The sequence below is a fragment of the Pongo abelii genome, chromosome 4 (genome assembly GCF_028885655.2).
Source record: "Pongo abelii isolate AG06213 chromosome 4, NHGRI_mPonAbe1-v2.0_pri, whole genome shotgun sequence".
In the NCBI taxonomy this organism is placed as follows: Eukaryota; Metazoa; Chordata; class Mammalia; order Primates; family Hominidae; genus Pongo; species Pongo abelii.
In genome coordinates, this window is record NC_071989.2 from 10,483,995 (window position 1) to 10,501,920 (window position 17,926).

Here is a 17,926-nt window from a genome sequence, read left to right on the forward strand (position 1 = left end):
CATACCTGAGACTGGGCAATTTACAAAAGAAAGAGATTTATAATGGACTTACAGTTCCATGTGGCTGGGGAAGCCTCACAATCATGGCGGAAGGCAAGGAGGAGCAGGTCACTTACAGGGATGGCAGCAGGCAAAAAGAGAGAGAGCGAGAGCTTGTGTGGGGGGAACTCCTGTTTTTCAAACCATCAGATCTCGTGAGACTTATTCACTATCATGAGAACAGCATTGCGAAGACTTGCCCCCATGATTCAATTACCTGGGTCCCTCCCACAACACGTGGGACTTCAAGATGAGATTTGGGTGGGGACACAGCCAAACCATATCAGTAGGTAATGAAATAAAGGGTGGTTCTTAACTGATGTCAAAGTAACAATTGAATGTTGTGCTTTTTTATACTTTTTTTCCTTTGAGGCAGTGGCTAGTCTTTTAAAATGCCTTCATTAAAGTTTCTACTACATTATACCAAATAGAAATTAAAAGACATGCAAGTTGCTGCTGGCTGGTGTCTATAATCCCAGCTATTCAGGAGGCTGAGACAGGATGATTGCTTAAGGCCAGGAGTTTGAGACTAGCCCGGGCAACATAGTGAGACTCCATCTCCTAAAAAAGTTAGCCGAATGTGGTGGTGTGCTCCCGTAATGCCCACTCCCCATAGATATTTCAAAATAGTAATTTTTATTGCTGCCAATGTGAGTAGGCCAAAAAAAAAAAAAAAAAAAGACATAGAGACATGGAAGATCAAATGCCAATTACTTAAAATTAATTTTGAGAATATGAAAACATCATTTTGGATTTTGATGTTTTCTGCTCCATAATGGAGCAGAAAATTAATTTTCATTTTCCTTATATTTGTTTTTCTCCTAAGACCCAATTGAGGGGGGAGAAAACCCATAGCATCTTAAAGATCTTTATTTTTTTTATCATGTCTGTGTACTATTGTTAGTGGACATAATGCTTTATGAAGTGTGGTCATTTCAGTAGTTTTATAAAATATGTTTTGATTTAAAAGCATGTAGCAATAGTGATCATTAATCCATTCATTAGAATTTTTTATACTTCATTATACAATTGACTCTATGTGAAAATAGATGCTAGGGAGATTTTAAAGAGTTATTAATACTGCTTGGAAATAATAATATGTTAGAATTCCCTTTAGGATTTTTTTTTTCCCCACTTGAGACCTAACCTGTCATTGTTTTCATGTAATCCAGACCACTTAAAGTAACACATGATTAATGCACTTGTTCTTCCTCTTGACGAACTCCTTGAAGAACAATTTTGGAAGTATTTATTAATTTGCTTTAAAATAACAACACTCATTATGTGTTAATGTAAATACTATTTTTTGTGAAAATAACTATTCCAAACTCCCAAAATTGATGAGGAAAGTGGATTTGTTTTATATTTGCCAATCTCTTTAATACCTATTTTAATGAGAAGCAGCTGGGTCTTTTCATCTCTAGCTGCATTCATTCTATTGTCTCATATAGCCTCTAGAAAATACCACTGCAAACTGGCAAGACAATAAGTGAAAAAGAAGTCTTAGGGGCTGGGCATGGTGGCTCACACCTGTAATCCTAGTGCTTTGGGAGCTGAGATGGGAGGATTGCCTGAGGCCGGGAGTTAGAGGTTACAGTGAGCTGTGGTGGTGTCACTGCACTCCAGCCTGGGTGACACAGCAAGACCCTGTCTCTTAAAAAACAAAACAAAACAAAAACAATAACAGCAACAAAAAACTTAAGTGTTACTAGGATAGTAGTTGTGTCTTTGCATTCTCTGAGTGAGAAACTTGGGATCCCAGTTCTCTTCTCTAGGCCAAGCAGAGCTCTGGGGCTTGATTTTAGAGTTGTTGGGTTTGCTTAGTATCTTGTTTGTTGGTTTGTCATTCAGAAGGACAGGGGTCTTCTGAAAAATCAGTGCCCTAATTCATGTGTGTGTCTACATCCTTCTAAGTGGAGATCCGTGTCTCTCTCCCCACTCCACCTGTCCTGTTCCACCATTCGCTAGCTGGCCATCCACTTGGAGTGAGCAGTGCTTCCTGTGGTGAATGTGCCCTGGAGTTTGCCACTGCTTTGGTCCCGACCACAGCTTTCTCAGGCCACGCAGGGCTAGGTTGCCTAGGTGGCAGTGTTTTGTATCATTGAATGAGCCCACCAAGGGACCAATTGCTGTACCCACATGGATATCACTCCACCTGTTGTCCTTGCATCTCACAGGCAGCAACGTGCCAACAGTACTGTCTTTGCCATACCCCAGGCCATAGTCAATGGCTGACCAGTCACGATGTTCCTGGAGGGCAGCGTCCCACGGGTGGGACACCCTTTGTCATGCTGTGGCTGTTATACCCTACTTCCTACTTGCACAGCCATCTGAGTGTGGGCTAGGGAGCCCAGACCCTATGCCTGGGATCTGTACATCCACACTTGCACCCACCCTCCCTGGTAGATCCCTACAGTAGTAGCACATGCCAGTCTCAAAAGTTAATCCACAGTATTGTTGTGAATGGCTGGATGAGGATTCAGCTCCTATATAGATAACTGGTTATTGTAGAACTGATCCACACCTGTGGCTTCAGTGACTCTGGTGATTCTAGGTAACAGAGATCAATCACATTTTCTCCCCACCCCCGCCATGGCCCTGTCACTCTTAGGTGGCAGTTTTAGTGCCTACTGAGGCGACCACTGTGACCAAGAATCTTAATAATAGGGAATCTCAATTTGGTTCTGCAGAGAGAGAGCCTGATAAATTAATACGCTATCTAAAGAATGCAGCAGGCACAAATTACCCACTCCCAACCCTGGAGGATAGTGATTAAAACAACATAGAACTCTTTCAAGGCCCTGTAGTTGGAAAGAGTCCAGTTTAAATCCTTTAAAGAGGATCTATTGCAGGGCAAGCCTGGTGCTGGCAGCCACGGTAATCCCACTTTCAATGTGGTGTGCTGAATTCCTGGCAGTTAAAATGCTTGTTTTTGGATCTTACGTGCTGCCGGGGTCCATTGCAAGAAAGTCCATGCCTCTTGTCTTTTGGTACCTTACGGGCTCTTCTTCCCTGAGTTTCCCTGGAGCTGAAGTGTGCACTTTGAAGAAAATTAGTGTTCAAAGTAGCGTGGGCTGCCTGGATACTGCTGGTGGGAATCGTGGAATGGGAGCGTGGTTCTATTTTGTTTGCGTTGGAACTTTGAGGAAGCTTATTAAGCAGGGCAGTTGGGGCATTAGTATTGCACCGCTAGGACTCAAATTCTGGGCCAGTAATAAGACTGATCAGAGTGAAAGCTTTTGCCAAGGATGTTTTCATTAACGAAGAATGAAGGTGAAAGTGGGAAGTTTAAAGATGTTCAGGTCCTGTATAGTTACGAACATAAATGTGATGTTGACCACTGCATTAATGTCCATGACCCACTAGCAGCTTCCAGGAAACCAGAGCCCTTTGGGTTGTGGTAGGGGGAAGGTCTGTGTTCATAGCTGAAACTGAAAGGCAACAGCAGTAGAGACAGCTTAACTTGAACATGAGCAACCTTACCCACTTCCAGCACAGACAGGATTGTCCCATTGATAGTTATTCTGTGTGTTGGGGGTGCATGGCTTTTCTACTTGATGAGGAGATTTGACTGGTAGTTAATCAATAACCAGGGAGACTAGCGTGCTAACCAGTTAGGTGAGCATTCGGCATCCCCCAATTTAGACAAATGGCATTCAGCCATCTGAGATTGAGCAGTTAGGCTCTGGATCGCCCAACTGGTTAGCACACAGATAGATCTCTCCACCAGCCTAGAAAAGGCATGCACCCCCACCCACAGAAGAGTAGCCACAGGCCTGTGATGCTCTTCAATGCCTGTAACCATGCACCACACTGCTCTCGGCATGTGCTCACTTGAATTCGATGGATGCCAGAGACCCGTTAAGTCCATTAGTGATGGGGATCGGGATTGTAGTAAGTCGTCGTTAAGGAAGAATTCCCCGTGAGAGATTAGGCCAAAAGTGTGCATTAAGTTTCTGCCCATTCTCCCTCCGATAGGCCACTAGGGATTGGCTCTTGGCCCTGACGGATAGCTGAGAACGGTCTAAAATACAAGTTATAACCAGGGTTCCCTAAGTGGACCCGGGTAGGAGATTTAGAGTGAGAGTGCGAAGGATCAGTCGCGGTTCCTCTGCCGTCGTGCTGCTTTGGGGCCACACCAGGCAGAAGACAGACAAATGTGCCCCTAGAGTCTTGTAGTGCTGGGCATGAGGGGTGGGCTGTGGTCCAAGGACCCCTTAGCGCTGTCCCTTCTGCTTAAGGTGGCTTCTGGCTCATCTCTCTGTGGCCTGGTGCCTTTGTGGCTTTGGGGTATCCCCTCCCCCCACCAACCCTTAAAGTGTTTGTATGTGTGTGTGTTTCTGTGTCTGCCTACCTTACACTCTTGTGGGGTGGGGCGACACAAAAAGCGTGTCTTCTAACTGCTGTTATTGTGGTGAGTCCTCACATGTGTTTTGTGGAGTTTAGGCTGTTAGGACTTTAAACCGTTAAATTGTTAAGATGAGTTTAAAACTGTTAGGACGCTAATGGTTACCTGATTTTACATATTTCTGTTATTTGTTGTGGAGAGTGCAGTTTTAAATAAAACCATCTGTTTCTCTTATTTTCAACTTTGGTTTATTTAAAATCTGTCATACAAAGGAACAACTTATCTTTTAATACATTATTTAGGAGTTTTTTAGTTTTAGATATATACTTGAATAGCAACTTAATCACAACTTTCAGTTCTCCGTACTATTAATGTTTTGTCAAGTGATAGATTCTTGCTTTAATGTTCAATATTTTGGTTTGTGCTTGTTTCTTGTTTTTTTAAAAAAGTTATAACCAAAGGAAATTCAATTTTCCTTTTTCATTGACAGACATATGTAGAGTGTGTCGGTCGGAAGGAACACCTGAGAAACCGCTTTATCATCCTTGTGTATGTACTGGCAGTATTAAGTTTATCCATCAAGAATGGTAAGTCATACTTTTAGAAAGTTGTGTGAGTCTGAGCTTCAGTTTTGTCATGTATACAGTAACAGGGATCATTTCAGTGTACTTTCTCTGTAATTATTTTTAAAATTTTTATTGTATTTTCCTGAGCACAGGAAACTAAAAAAGCCCTTTTATTGTAAAAATTTAAAAATTTGGAAAAGAAATTATCCATTAATTCTTAATATCATGGCTGTTATTTTGGTGTATCGTCTTCCAGGTACACGTAATTACCCATTGTTTATTTCTACCATGGAGAGCTTATTTTGTTCTCTGAAAGTGTTATGATTTTCTAGTTTTGCTTGGCATAATAGTAGCTTACATTTGTGAAGTACTTTTTGCCAAGAACTGTTCTTAGTGTTTTGTACATCTCAACTCATTTTTAATCCTTATAAGAAAACTGTGATGAGGTGGAGTATTATTATTATGCAGATGAGGAAATTGAAGCATGGGAAGGTTAGATAACTTGTCCTGGGCCACATAGCCAGCCAGTTAGTGGCAGAACCAGGATTCAGACCTAGCTACCAGGTACCAGTATTATCAGACCAGGATTAAAACTGATGTTGATGCTTAGAGATTCTTTCATGTTCATTTCACTTTGAGGAAATTACAGTTTTGATTAATTGAACCTTTTTTAATGGTAGAAAAATGTGTTGTTTTTATCTCTAGCTGTTGTAGTTTTTTATTCTTAGAAGGCAGTTACAAAAAGTTAAGAATATTCTAAATTTGAAAATTTTGAAACTAAAAGCTCTGTGATATATACATTTTTAATAAAAACAATGTTTTCAACAAAACTAATGTTTCTTTGTTGTAAACACTGTACTTATGAATCTATTTATAATTACAGCTTAGTTCAATGGCTGAAACACAGTCGAAAAGAATACTGTGAATTATGCAAGCACAGATTTGCTTTTACACCAAGTAAGTTCTTTAGACATTTTCACTGCATTTTTTTTGGTTATCACTCGTGGCATAAAGGTGTTTAATATGATCAGTTGACAGAGGAAGGGGGAAAAAAGTGCTTAAGCACTTTAAAGCAACTATTTTCAGCTTGATTTTCTTTGATAGTAGTAGGAAGTCTTGATATTATATTTAGGAAAATATTTTGAAAAACTGTATGCTCTCTTTTATCACACACATATGTTTGAGATTTGTGGGGTGTTTTTTTTTTGTCTTTAAAAATTTTTTTACTTTTAATTATAGACAGGTTCGAACACATGCAAAAATCTAACAAGTCCACATGTACCCATCACTTAGTGTCAACTCATAGCCTGTCTTGTTTTACATATGCTCTTGTTCCCTGCCTCTTTATCCTTTTATTTTTTCTACATTATTTAAAAAATAATTCTGCCATTTATAATTTCATCTGTACATACTTCAGTATGTATCTCTAAAAGGTAAGGGTTCTTTTTCAAAAAACGTAACTATAATACCATTATCCACCTAGAAAAATAAACAGTGATGCCTTGATTTCATCAAATATTCAGTACTCTTCAAATTTGGACTACATTTTGAGTTAAAGTTGTATAGATTAGAATAGTCATAAAGATAAAGCTTTTTTTTTTTTTTTTTTTTTTTGAGACAGAGTCTTGCTCTGTTCTGTTGCCCAGGCTGGAGGGCAATGGCGTGATCTCATCTCACTGCAAGCTCCACCTCCCGGGTTCACGCCATTCTCCTGCCTCAGCTTCCCGAGTAGCTGGGACTACAGGCACCCACCACCACACCCGGCTAATTTTTTTGTATTTTTAGTAGAGACGGGGTTTCACCATGTTAGCCAGGATGGTCTCGATCTCCTGACCTCATGATCCGCCCGCCTCAGCCTCCCAAAGTACTGGGATTACAGGCGTGAGCCACCGCACCCAGCAAGCTTTTTAAAAAATAAAAATAAAAAATAGAGAGGGGGTCTCACTATATTGCCCAGGTTGTTCTTGAACTCCTGGCCTCAAGCAGTTCTCCTGCCACAGCCTCCCAAAGTGTTGGGATTACAGGCTTGAGCGACATTGCTTGGCCAAACGAAGTTTTAAATTACCATTTTTTTCATGAGGCTAACTTTTAAGGTCAGTATTTCATAAGCCTTTATAAAATATTTTTCAGCCTTTAAGGTTTTAACTATAATTCCTGTGCCTATTAATATTTAATATGTTTTATCTCAAATAAGTAGAGGACTGTGCTGGCAAATTATTAAATATTTGAAGCATAATTTTTCATTCTGGGATCCCCTATATTGCCTTCCCTTACAAAGGATTTTTGTGTTTTAGTTGTGTGTGTGTGTGTGTGTGTGTGTGTGTTTAAGCATCTTGAGCTTCTCAATATAAATGCTGTAACTTAGTGTTTTACTTTGTCTTTATTTGATGAGTATAAATGATTAAAGTTATTACATTTTCACTTTTGGAGCTGTATATTCATCATAAAAAAGTCAATTCTGTTATTTTGTAGTCATTAATTTTCTGTAGTACGTAAAAGCTGTACAGCTTGTCAAGATTCATAGGAAACTGAGACTAAATAGGTGAGTATCTTCATGAAATTCAGTTGATAGGAAATACGTGGGCTTTTACTTTGAGGCCAATAGAAGCTTGTTTTGTACATTTTAATTTTCATTTGATAGTTATATTCTCTATTTCTTTTATCTTTTGCAAAAAATCTCTATTATTCTTGCTTTTAATGACTTGCTCTTGTATACCAGATATCCTATTGAAGTCAATGATCTGTGGGCATGTGTCATTAAAAGTTGCTATTTGTGGCCAGGCGCTGTGGCTCACGCCTGTAATTCCAGCACTTTGAAAGGCTGAGGCAGGCGGATCACCTGAGGTCAAGAGTTTGAGGCTAGCCTGGCCAACATGGTGGAAACCCTGTCTCTACTAAAAATACAAAAATCAGCCAGGTGTGGTGGCAGGCGCCTGTAATCCCAGCTACTTGGGAGCCTGAGGCAGGAGAATCACTTGAACCTGGGAGGCGGAGTTTGCAGTGAGCTGAGATTATGCCACCGCACTCCAGCCTGGGCAGCAGAGTGAGACTCTGACTCAAAAAAAAAAAAAAAAGTTGCTATTTGTCAATTATTTCTCAGTGTTTATAGGTGTGAACAGTTTTGTGATAGCGTTCTTATAAATTTTAGATCATTACTTTTAAACCCTGATATATCATAATTTCTTGTTTTGGCCTTACTGGAGAAAGAATTGTTTGTTTTTCCTTTATGTTCTTTCCGAGCTACCTGTGGTAGAGGTTTTTAATAATAGGCAGTGGTTTTTTATTGGAACCATTTTAAAAGGGAATCCTTTTAAAATGTGGCAGAACTTTTCTTTTTCTGAATGTGTTGAGCCACATTTCGCAGAGTAGTGGGAAGATCTGAATTTATCATTTGAAATTTTAAGTATTATGCTAACATTGGGAAAGTGGCTAACAAATGTCAGTGGGATGTTTGCTCCCACATGAAATGATCTGCTGCAGACTGTTGTGCTTTTTGAGTGCTATTTAATGCTTATATTTGGGGGAGTGTTGATGGCTTGTTGTCAGCTTCATCTTTTGCTCCTGTTTGCTTTATTACATCTTTTGTAGTTTGGGAAACCAGATGATTATATTGGTTGAATGTTAAAATATGTGTAAATGGGCCTTGTATGAAGTTCATGGCTATTCGGAAGGGATGTGAACATCTATTGAATTTTTTTTCCTGCCCAGAGGCCTTTATTGATTTCCACATTTCACATGTGATTTGCCTCATAAATGACTTCTTGGGTAAATGTGATATTATAACTATTTGGTTTATTTTTTTTAAATAGGAAGAAAATTAAGCACAAGGCAAATATTGGAAGTTTAGTTAATGTCTATTTTATATTTATGAATTAAGCTATTTTCGAATCTTCATGAAACTGTAAGTACTTTTTTTTCCGCTTGTAGTTTATTCTCCAGATATGCCTTCACGGCTTCCAATTCAAGACATATTTGCTGGACTGGTTACAAGTATTGGCACTGCAATACGATATTGGTTTCATTATACACTTGTGGCCTTTGCATGGTTGGGAGTTGTTCCTCTTACAGCATGTGAGTATTCATGCCTCTGATTGGAGTTATTTAAACATTGAATAACTACTTAATATTATAAAGCAATATTGCATCATATTATTATTTGACTGATGTTTAGTTATTTGATTGTCAGAATGTCATGTATTAGGAAAGCCTTACTTAGAAGATGTTCATCTGAACTAAGAATGAGTTTAACAGGTCAGTTTTTTGAATGAATGTGGGAAAGAACACAGCATACAGAATGGCTAACCATGAAAGTTCATGAAAGCATTGAAAAAATCAAATCAAATCATAATTAGATATGAAGTATGTTAGAGCTTTCAAGGACTACAAAAGACGGCTGGGCACGGTGGCTCATGCCTGTAATCCCAGCACTTTGGGAGGCCGAGGCGGGCAGATCACGAGGTCAGGAGTTTGAGACTAGCCTGGCCAACATGGAGACTGAGGCAGGAGAATTGCTTGAACCCAGGAGGGGGAGGTTGCAGTGAACTGAGATCGCACCGCTGCACTCCAGCTTGGGCAACAGAGCAAGACTCTGTCTCGAAAAAAAAAAGGACTGCAAAAGATGAATTCTTTTGGGATTCTGCAAGCCTCCTTTAAAAAAATACTCACATGGCCGGGCGTGGTGACTCACGCCTGTAATCCCAGCACTTTGGGAGGCCAAGGTGGGAGGATCATTTGAGGTCAGGTGTTCGAGTCCAGCTGACCAACAAGGTGAAACCCCAGCTCTGCTAAAAATACAAAAATTAGCCGGGTGTGGTGGTGTGTGCCTGTAATCTCAGCTACTCAGGAGGCTGAGACAGGAGAATCACTTGAACCTGGGAGGCAGAGGTTTCAGTGAGCTGAGATCATGCCACTGCATTCCAGCCTGGGCAACGGAGTGAGACTTCGCCTCAATAAAATACAAATAAAATTTAAAAATACTCATACATGTAATGGTCATAAATAATTGGGAGGCTTATCTTTCAGATATAGGAGGCTCTTTGGGAGGGTGATATACTAATCAACCCCCCTAATCAATCCAAAGAATCCTCTTGGATTCTTTGTTGTTCTTATAGACATGGAGAGAAGTACTTAGTATATGAGTGGCAGAGTATATAGGTAAGATTCATTAGAGTTAAACTAAATGTTTAATTAGTATAATTAATATCTTCATGTCTCCTTAAAATATGATAAAATAATCTTGATTACCTATGGAAATGAAATCCTTGGAAGATACCAACTAGTAGAATATAGGTACTGTTGAAGAGTGAGTTAGCTAGAAAATTGTATCAAGGAATTCTCCCAGGATGAAACTCAGAGGGACAAAGTAGTTACAAGTATGAGAAATAAATATTGACAAATGGAGGCTAGTCTGTCCAGTAAGGAGTTCCACAAGGTAAAAGAGATAATGGAGATGAGGAAACAATTGGTGTCTTTTAGATTGAACGAGAAAACTGACCACGGTAAAGGAAAAGTCTCACGAACCTAGGCATATTCTCAAGTTTTCTAGAGCTGGGTAAGGTGGTGATGGTGATAGAGGTATAGAGATTGTGTGCTTCCAGATTATCCTACAAAGTAAAGAAACGCAGAGTGGCATCAGACTTAAAATTAGCAATGTTGAATGCTAGAAGACAATGGAAACTCAAAATTTGATGTTTTTGAACCTAAAATTCCCTTTCTGCAAATTACTCTCAGATGGAAGGACAAACTACAGATGTTTCAATAGATGTGAGGGATTGGAAAGTTTACTACCTTAAACCTTTTTGAAAAAACTGAGGATATACTTTACTAAATGAGCAAGGAATCAAAGAGAGAAAGAGTGAGATACAAAGACGAAGTGTTTCATATAGCTAAGTCTCAATTGTTAATCTGCAATAATTAATAGTTTTTGGGTAACAGCCTGGAACTAAAATTCCAGATGATCTTAACGTGGGAGAAATTGTGACAGGAAGATAGAAATTAAAGCTTTTAAAATTGCTTGTCTCATTTGTGGGGAGATTATAGATGTTCTAGATGTAGATAGAAAAATACAGCATAACTGTGCATTAAAAATGTAGACTAGACTTATAACTACCCAGAACTGGACTCAAAACTACATTGTTACATTATTAATGACAAAAGTGCCACCACAGATCAGTGGAAAAAAGATGGTCTTTTCAGTAAATGGTATGGCAACAATCAGATGGCCATACAGAAAAAAATGAATCATGTCATTACCTCAGCCTAACACAGAAATTAATTTGAGATGAATTTAAAAGCCTGAATGTGAAAGTTAAAAAGAAACTTCTAAAATAAAATACAGGAGAATAAGCATAAAACAAAATATTAGTAAATTGAACATAATTAAAGTTGAGCACTTCTGTTCATCCTTAGACACTTTTAAGAATAAAAGGCAATTGAATTCTGGCACTCAAAAAAAAAAAAATTGAAAGCCATGGAGTGAGAGAAGATATTTGCAGTACACATATCCAACAAAGGACTTGTATCTAGAGTATATAAATCAATAACAAAAAGGCAAACACATCCCAATTAAGCAGTGGACAGAGGTTTGAACAGGTATTTCTGGAAAAATAACTAAATATACTAAGCTCTCCGTATCTGTGGGTTCTGCAATGCTGACTGTGGAATTTGAGCATCTGTTTATTTTGTTATTGAGGAGAGTCCTGGAACCCATTCCCCATGGATACCAAGGGATGACAGTAGCCAATAAACACATGAAAAAGTGCTCAGCATCATTAGAGGAAATGCACAAGGAGGGTGACTAAAAATAAAAAGAGTAGACAGTGCCAAATGTTGCTTAGGACGTAGAGCATCTGGAACACGCATACAGTGATCGAGGGGGAGTGCATATGTTATAACCACTTTGGAAAACTGGCAGTATCTACTGATGCTAAATATTACAAATACCTTGTGATCTAGCAGTTCCATTCTTGGGAATAGAACTAACAGAACAAGAACTTTCTGTTCACTAAAGGACGTATGTATAAGAATGACCACAGCAGTTTTATTAATAGTACTTAAAAACTGATATCAGTCAAATGCCTATTAATAGTAGAATGGATACATTGTGGTTTATTCATGCAACGGAATACTACATAGCAGTGAAAAAAGAGCTGACTGTTGTGACATGGAATAACATGGATTAATTTTGCTTCTTTGACAAAAACAAGCCAGGCACAAAATTGTATGATTGCATGTGTGTGAAATTTTAAAACAGGTTACATTCATCTATAGTGATAGAGATCTGAATAGTGGTTACCTTTTGCAGGGGCTGTTGCCTGGGAAGAAGCTTGAGGGAGCCTTCTGGGGAGCTGGAAGTGTTGAACATCTTGGTTTGGGTGGTAGTTACCCAAGATATACATATTTTAAGAATTCACCCATCTGTACACTTAAGATTTATGTAAAATATACTTTAATGAAGACATAACAAAACTCAAAGGCAAGTGCTAGAAGAATAGAAATAGGATGAGTGGGAAACAGCAAATAAAATTTGGAAATTTCAAACAAAGGCAGGAAAGAAAGGAAGGGAAGGCAGAGGAAGGAAGTAGGGAAATAAAACTAAATACATCTGTAATCATAAGTGTTTGGATTTCTCTGTTACAAGAGAGCTTCGTAGATGTGTAGGTATAAAACTTGCACTACTACAAGAGATAAATACAAAGGAGCACAGGTTAATGCTAAAGATACAAAAATAGTTTTGTTAGCAAATGGCTAACAAAAGGCCAGAGCAATATTAATCAGCCAGTTATCTTTCAAATACATTAAATGGGACAAAGCATTATATTTCATATTAATAAAAGGGCATAATCCACTAAGAAAATAGAATTAAAGAACTTTCATACACCAGAAAGCTGGGCCTTGAAATATGTAAAGCATTCACAGTCATAGTGAAAGACTTACATGCCTCTTTGAAATCAGTAGATGAAATAGGCAAAAGTAAGGACTTACAAGATTTAACAGTTATTAATCACAAGCTTGATTTCTGTTCTAATTTGTTTATATACAGATACACACAATTTAAATTACATCACACGATACGTATTCTGTAACTTTTCTCTTTAGCTTAGCGTCGTATCCTGGCGGTCTTTCCATGTACGTGAGTGTTGTGCTGTCTTATTTATTTTTTTTAGCGGTGCACAGCACTCTAGTAAGAAGGCCTATTGCATATGAATCCATTTACCTATCTAAACATTTGGTTTATCAGTTTTACATTGTTACAAGCGTACTTACCTGAGTATTTTATAAACATGTAAGTAATTTTTATTACAGAAAATCTTTTCCTACCTTTCCATTTTGACTTGGTTTTGAAAACAGCCATTGAAGTCACTGAAAATCTGAACTGAAGTCTCCGATACAAGGCTATATAGGGAATGCTTAAGCTAATACACAAATAGTGGTTTGAAAGAAAGCCTCAGGTTTTTATTCTTGTGCCCCATTTTCAAATCTGTGGTCTGTTATCTCATTCTGTCTAGAATTCTGCCTTCCTGACTAAAAGACTTTCTGCCTTGATAGCAGTACATTCACCCATACTTTGTCTTTCTTGAAATGGCCAGAATTTAGAATAATTATATTCTGTATTTTAGAGGACCTGTGAATCTGTGCTTTTAAAATATTGGTTGTCAGGTTGCCATTTACGGCATTGCAGTACATACTCTACTGAAAAATTCTCTTAATTTCAAAGACTTATACCTCCAAAACTGAAACCTTTTATTATGAGCAGACTTAATAAATTTTGGAATTCTAGAATTTAAAAAATTCTTTATATTATAATTTTGGAGATCTTTACTTTAGATTTTTCTTTTCAAACATCTAAGCTCATTCAATAAAAAAAAAGCAAGTAAACCTAGAGAGAATCTAAGCGCTAAACATGATTGTGTAACATTTACTCTTCATTGTCACTATATTTGTGCTTGACTGTGTTTTTAAAAATTTAATATTTTGAGACTTGTAAAGATTAATGTTTATTTCAGTGGCATTTGTGGCGTTCCACTTTACCTCTGCTTTCTTGAGCAGCTATGTGAATTCATGATGTGAGTTGTGACTGTACGCCATCATGCTCTTTTTCGGTAGGCCGCATCTACAAGTGTTTGTTTACTGGCTCCGTGAGCTCACTACTGACACTGCCATTAGATATGCTGTCAACGTGAGTATTGAACCTCTGTGACGAGTGTTGCATGATGTAGATGATGCTTGCTTTTTTCCTTGCATATTTATTTTTATAATTTGTAAATTCTTTTGAGAACAATAATTTATGTCTATTACACTAACAGTTATAGCTGCAGTAGAAGTAGCTGATAAATGTAAATGACATTTCTTTTAAAACATACTACCTGTTTTATAGGACTGTTTTGTAATGATGGGATGACTTTTCTTTCTTTTTTTTTGAGATGGAGTCTCGTTCTGTTGTCCAGGCTAGAGTATAATGGTGCGATCTCGGCTCACTGCAACCTCCGCCTCCTGGGTTCAAGCGATTCTCTTGTCTCAGCCTCCAGAGTAGCTGGGATTACAGGCACTCGCCACCATGCCTGGCTAATTTTTGTATTTTTAGTAGAGACAGGGTTTCACCATGTTGGTCACTCTGGTCTCGAACTCCTGACCTCAGGTGATCCACCCGCTTCAGGCTCCCAAAGTGCTGGGATTACAGGCGTGAGCCACCGCGCCCGTCTGGGATGACTTTTTAAATAGGTTGTCATGCAGTTTGAGATATATACTACTGTCTTATGTTCATAAGAGTTTTTTTTGTTTTGTTTTGTTTTTTTAAATGGAGCCTCGCTCTATTACCTAGGGTAGGGTGCAGTGGTGTGATCTCTACTCACTGCAGCTTCTGCCTCCTGGGTCTCCTGCTTCAGCCTCCTGAATAGCTGGGATTACAGGCATGTGGCACCAAGCCAGGCTAATATTTTATCTTTTTAGTAGAGATGGGGTTTCACCATGTTAGCCAGGCTCGTCTCAAACTCCTAACCTCAAGTAATCTGCCCGCCTCGGCCTCTCAAAGTGCTGGGATTACAGGCATGAGTCACTGTGCTTGCCCAAGAGTTCATTTTAACATGTGTTTTTAACATACGCATTTGAACTCAGATTTATTTTTTAAATGTTTTCCATGATTATTAGAATATAAATGCTAAGAACTTGCCTGTAGTTACTTTACTATATCTTGACATTAAGCATTGTTGCTTGCCTTATATTGGCAGGCTTCTTTTTCCCTCTCACCTAATTGGCTTGAGGGTCACCTGAATTGCTTTCATTAGACTACTCATTGACTCCAGAGGACCACTGGAAGCCTAGTGGGCTAGTCAAAATAAATTATAAACATGGCTTGGTTTCACAGTCCTAAGCTGCCTTTTACAGTTTGAAAAATTGAGCCAGTTTTTCTGATAGCAGTTGTGACCAAACTACTTTTTTTCTGAGTAATATTTTATACTTTCTATAGAATTTTTTTTCTGTGAAATTTTACTTTAAATTTCCTTAATGTCTTATCAGTTTCTGTGTATTCTGTAGCTCAGTAATTGAGGTCATCTCTAGGTGCACTGTATCAGTTATCTATTGCTGCAAAGCAAACTGTCCCAAACCTTAGTGGCTTAAAACAGCTACCATTTTATTGCTTATAATTCTGGGGTCAGCAGTTTGGGCTGGGCTCAGCTGAGCTTTTCCTCTATTGGGCTTGCCTAGGTCACTCAGCTGTTTTACTGGGACTTAATGATCTGAGATGGTTTGTCTGAGATGCCTTGGTTCTCCTCTTTGTGGCCTCTTATCTTCTAGAAGGCTAGTGGGGCTTCTTTACATGGTAGTCTCGGCAGCATTCTAAAAGGGCAAGAGAAGAAGCTTGCAGGCCCTCCTCTGGGCTCTGGAACTTGGGCAGCATCACCTCTGTCCAGGATTCACTAAACCAGCCCAGATTAAAGGAATAAGGAAAAAGGACTCCAGAGTTTGTCACCGAATGTTTAAAATCTGTAACAAACAGTTAGGATTATTGCTGATGGCAAGGAAGATGTAAAGGGGATATTTTAGTCCCAACCTTTCAGAATTTAATAGCCTAGAGAGTTCCTTACTAAGGTGGTAGTTAGGATTCCTCTTTTGATTCAGGACATATTTGCAGACTATATTTTCCTAGAGGCCATACCAGTTTAGTTTAAGTTTGGAGCTGCTGGGTCAAGGTCTACCAGATTGACCCTTCTCAGGTTTTCTATGGAGGAAAAAAGTGATTCCATTAAAATAATGGATTTTCCAATGGCTAAGAGTCCAGAGGTTTTTGAGTTATCTGTGAATAATTCCTAAATCATAAACATGGACTAGGGAAGGAAAGATAAGCCTCTTAAGAAAGGAAAAGGACAAAATGGTCTTCAGTATCACGGTATTTGATGCATTTTCTTGTATGATTACTAAAGGAAACATACTTTGCCTTTCTGGATTTGTTGAGAAACTAATACACTTTTGGTATGATTGCAGTTAGCATCAAAACTTGATTTGCTTTCTAAATGAAAAACTTCTTTTTTTTTTTGAGACGGAGTCTCACTCTGTACCCATGCTGGAGTGTGGTGGCTCAATCTCGGCTCACTGCAACCCCCGCCTCCTGGGTTCAGGCGATTCTCCTGCCTCAGCCTCCCGAGTAGCTGGAATTATAGGTGCACACCATCATGCCGGGCTAATTTTTGTATTTTTAGTACAGATGGGGTTTCACCATGTTGGCCAGGCTGGTCTCAACTCCTGACCTCAAGTGATCCGCCTGCCTTGGCCTCCCAAAGTGCTGGGATTACAGGCATGAGCTACTGTACCTGGCCAAGTGACAAACTTTTATAAAATTTATAATAGACCTCTTTGTCTTACATATGGCATACTGAATATCTCTCAACCTTCATTTCTTTATGTTGTCATTAGACTTATCTGGAGGAGCTTCTCCTCTTTTCTGATTTGATGATTCTATTAATTTGTGTGGGTTCAGGTGTCAGCTAATCAAGTTTTTAAACGTGTGTAAAATAAAGATACAGAAATTCTTAAGAGTTGGACAGAGTTTTAACCTTTGGTAAATTACATAAATTTAATGCATGGCCTTTGTCAAGTGTTAGACTGCTTTTGTCTTTTTTTGCTTGCTGCCTTTCTGTTTCTAGGCCATTTTCAAAAGATAGGCTATGGATAGGTAATTTCTATATAGTTCTGATGGTATTTGATGCCTAAATAAAATACATAATACAAGTACATAAATATGTATAGGTTCTCTTATAAGTAGAATTTCACCATAATCACAAATAGTTCTTTTGGAGAAACTTGAGATTTTCATCCAAAAAGTTATGATTTATTTTTCTGGCTGTTTTTTTTTCTGAGACTTTAGTATAAGAAATTTTTTTACCTTTGTTTTCCTAATTTTAAGTCTTCTTTGGAGTAATTATATGTACTTTTTTTTTTAATAGGGAAAATTTGTTGGCAGATTGTTTGCAGGGTTGTTTTGTGGTGACGTGCACACTGTGTGCATTCATCAGCCTGGTGTGGTTGAGAGAGCAGATAGTCCATGGGGGAGCACCAATTTGGTTGGAGCATGCTGCCCCACCCTTCAATGCTGCGGGGCATCACCAAAATGAGGTAACTCCCCCTACCCCAAAATTGATTTTATTTAGGTAGGTCATGAGAATTATTGTTTCTCTCTAAGTCTCAAACTCTTGACTTCCATGTCCCTCATAAACATTCTTTTGTTATTACAAAGGAAGGCAGTGGAAAGGTTTGGGTGAAGATGAAGAGAGATGTGAAAAATCAAGAAAGTAGTATTATGACTTTGCCTCTTAATTTTCTAGCTAGAGTGGGAACAGCATTAGGAGTTATACTGAAGTCCATGTGCACAGTCTTACCCACTGAGCAGAAATTTGAAAATATTTCCTCAAGTGTTTGATAACAGAGCATGTATGTATATATGTATGTACATTTTTAAAAAAATGTATTTTCATCCCTG

At 38.5% G+C, this 17,926-nt stretch overlaps 1 protein-coding gene across 2 annotated transcripts in view; it reads left to right on the forward strand.

Moving 5' to 3' along the window:
- MARCHF6 (membrane associated ring-CH-type finger 6) overlaps window positions 1–17,926 on the forward strand; it is an 82,980-nt gene that overhangs the window by 18,498 nt on the left and 46,556 nt on the right. For both annotated transcript variants that reach the window (XR_008525137.2, XM_002815428.5), the window contains exons 2-6: window positions 4,878–4,974; window positions 5,837–5,910; window positions 8,881–9,024; window positions 14,059–14,131; window positions 17,394–17,562. Coding sequence is in view for 1 of the 2 variants with exons in the window: in XM_002815428.5 (XP_002815474.1) it covers window positions 4,878–4,974; window positions 5,837–5,910; window positions 8,881–9,024; window positions 14,059–14,131; window positions 17,394–17,562 (557 nt within the window). In the remaining variant the exon portion in view is untranslated. The remainder of the gene's footprint in view (window positions 1–4,877; window positions 4,975–5,836; window positions 5,911–8,880; window positions 9,025–14,058; window positions 14,132–17,393; window positions 17,563–17,926) is intronic.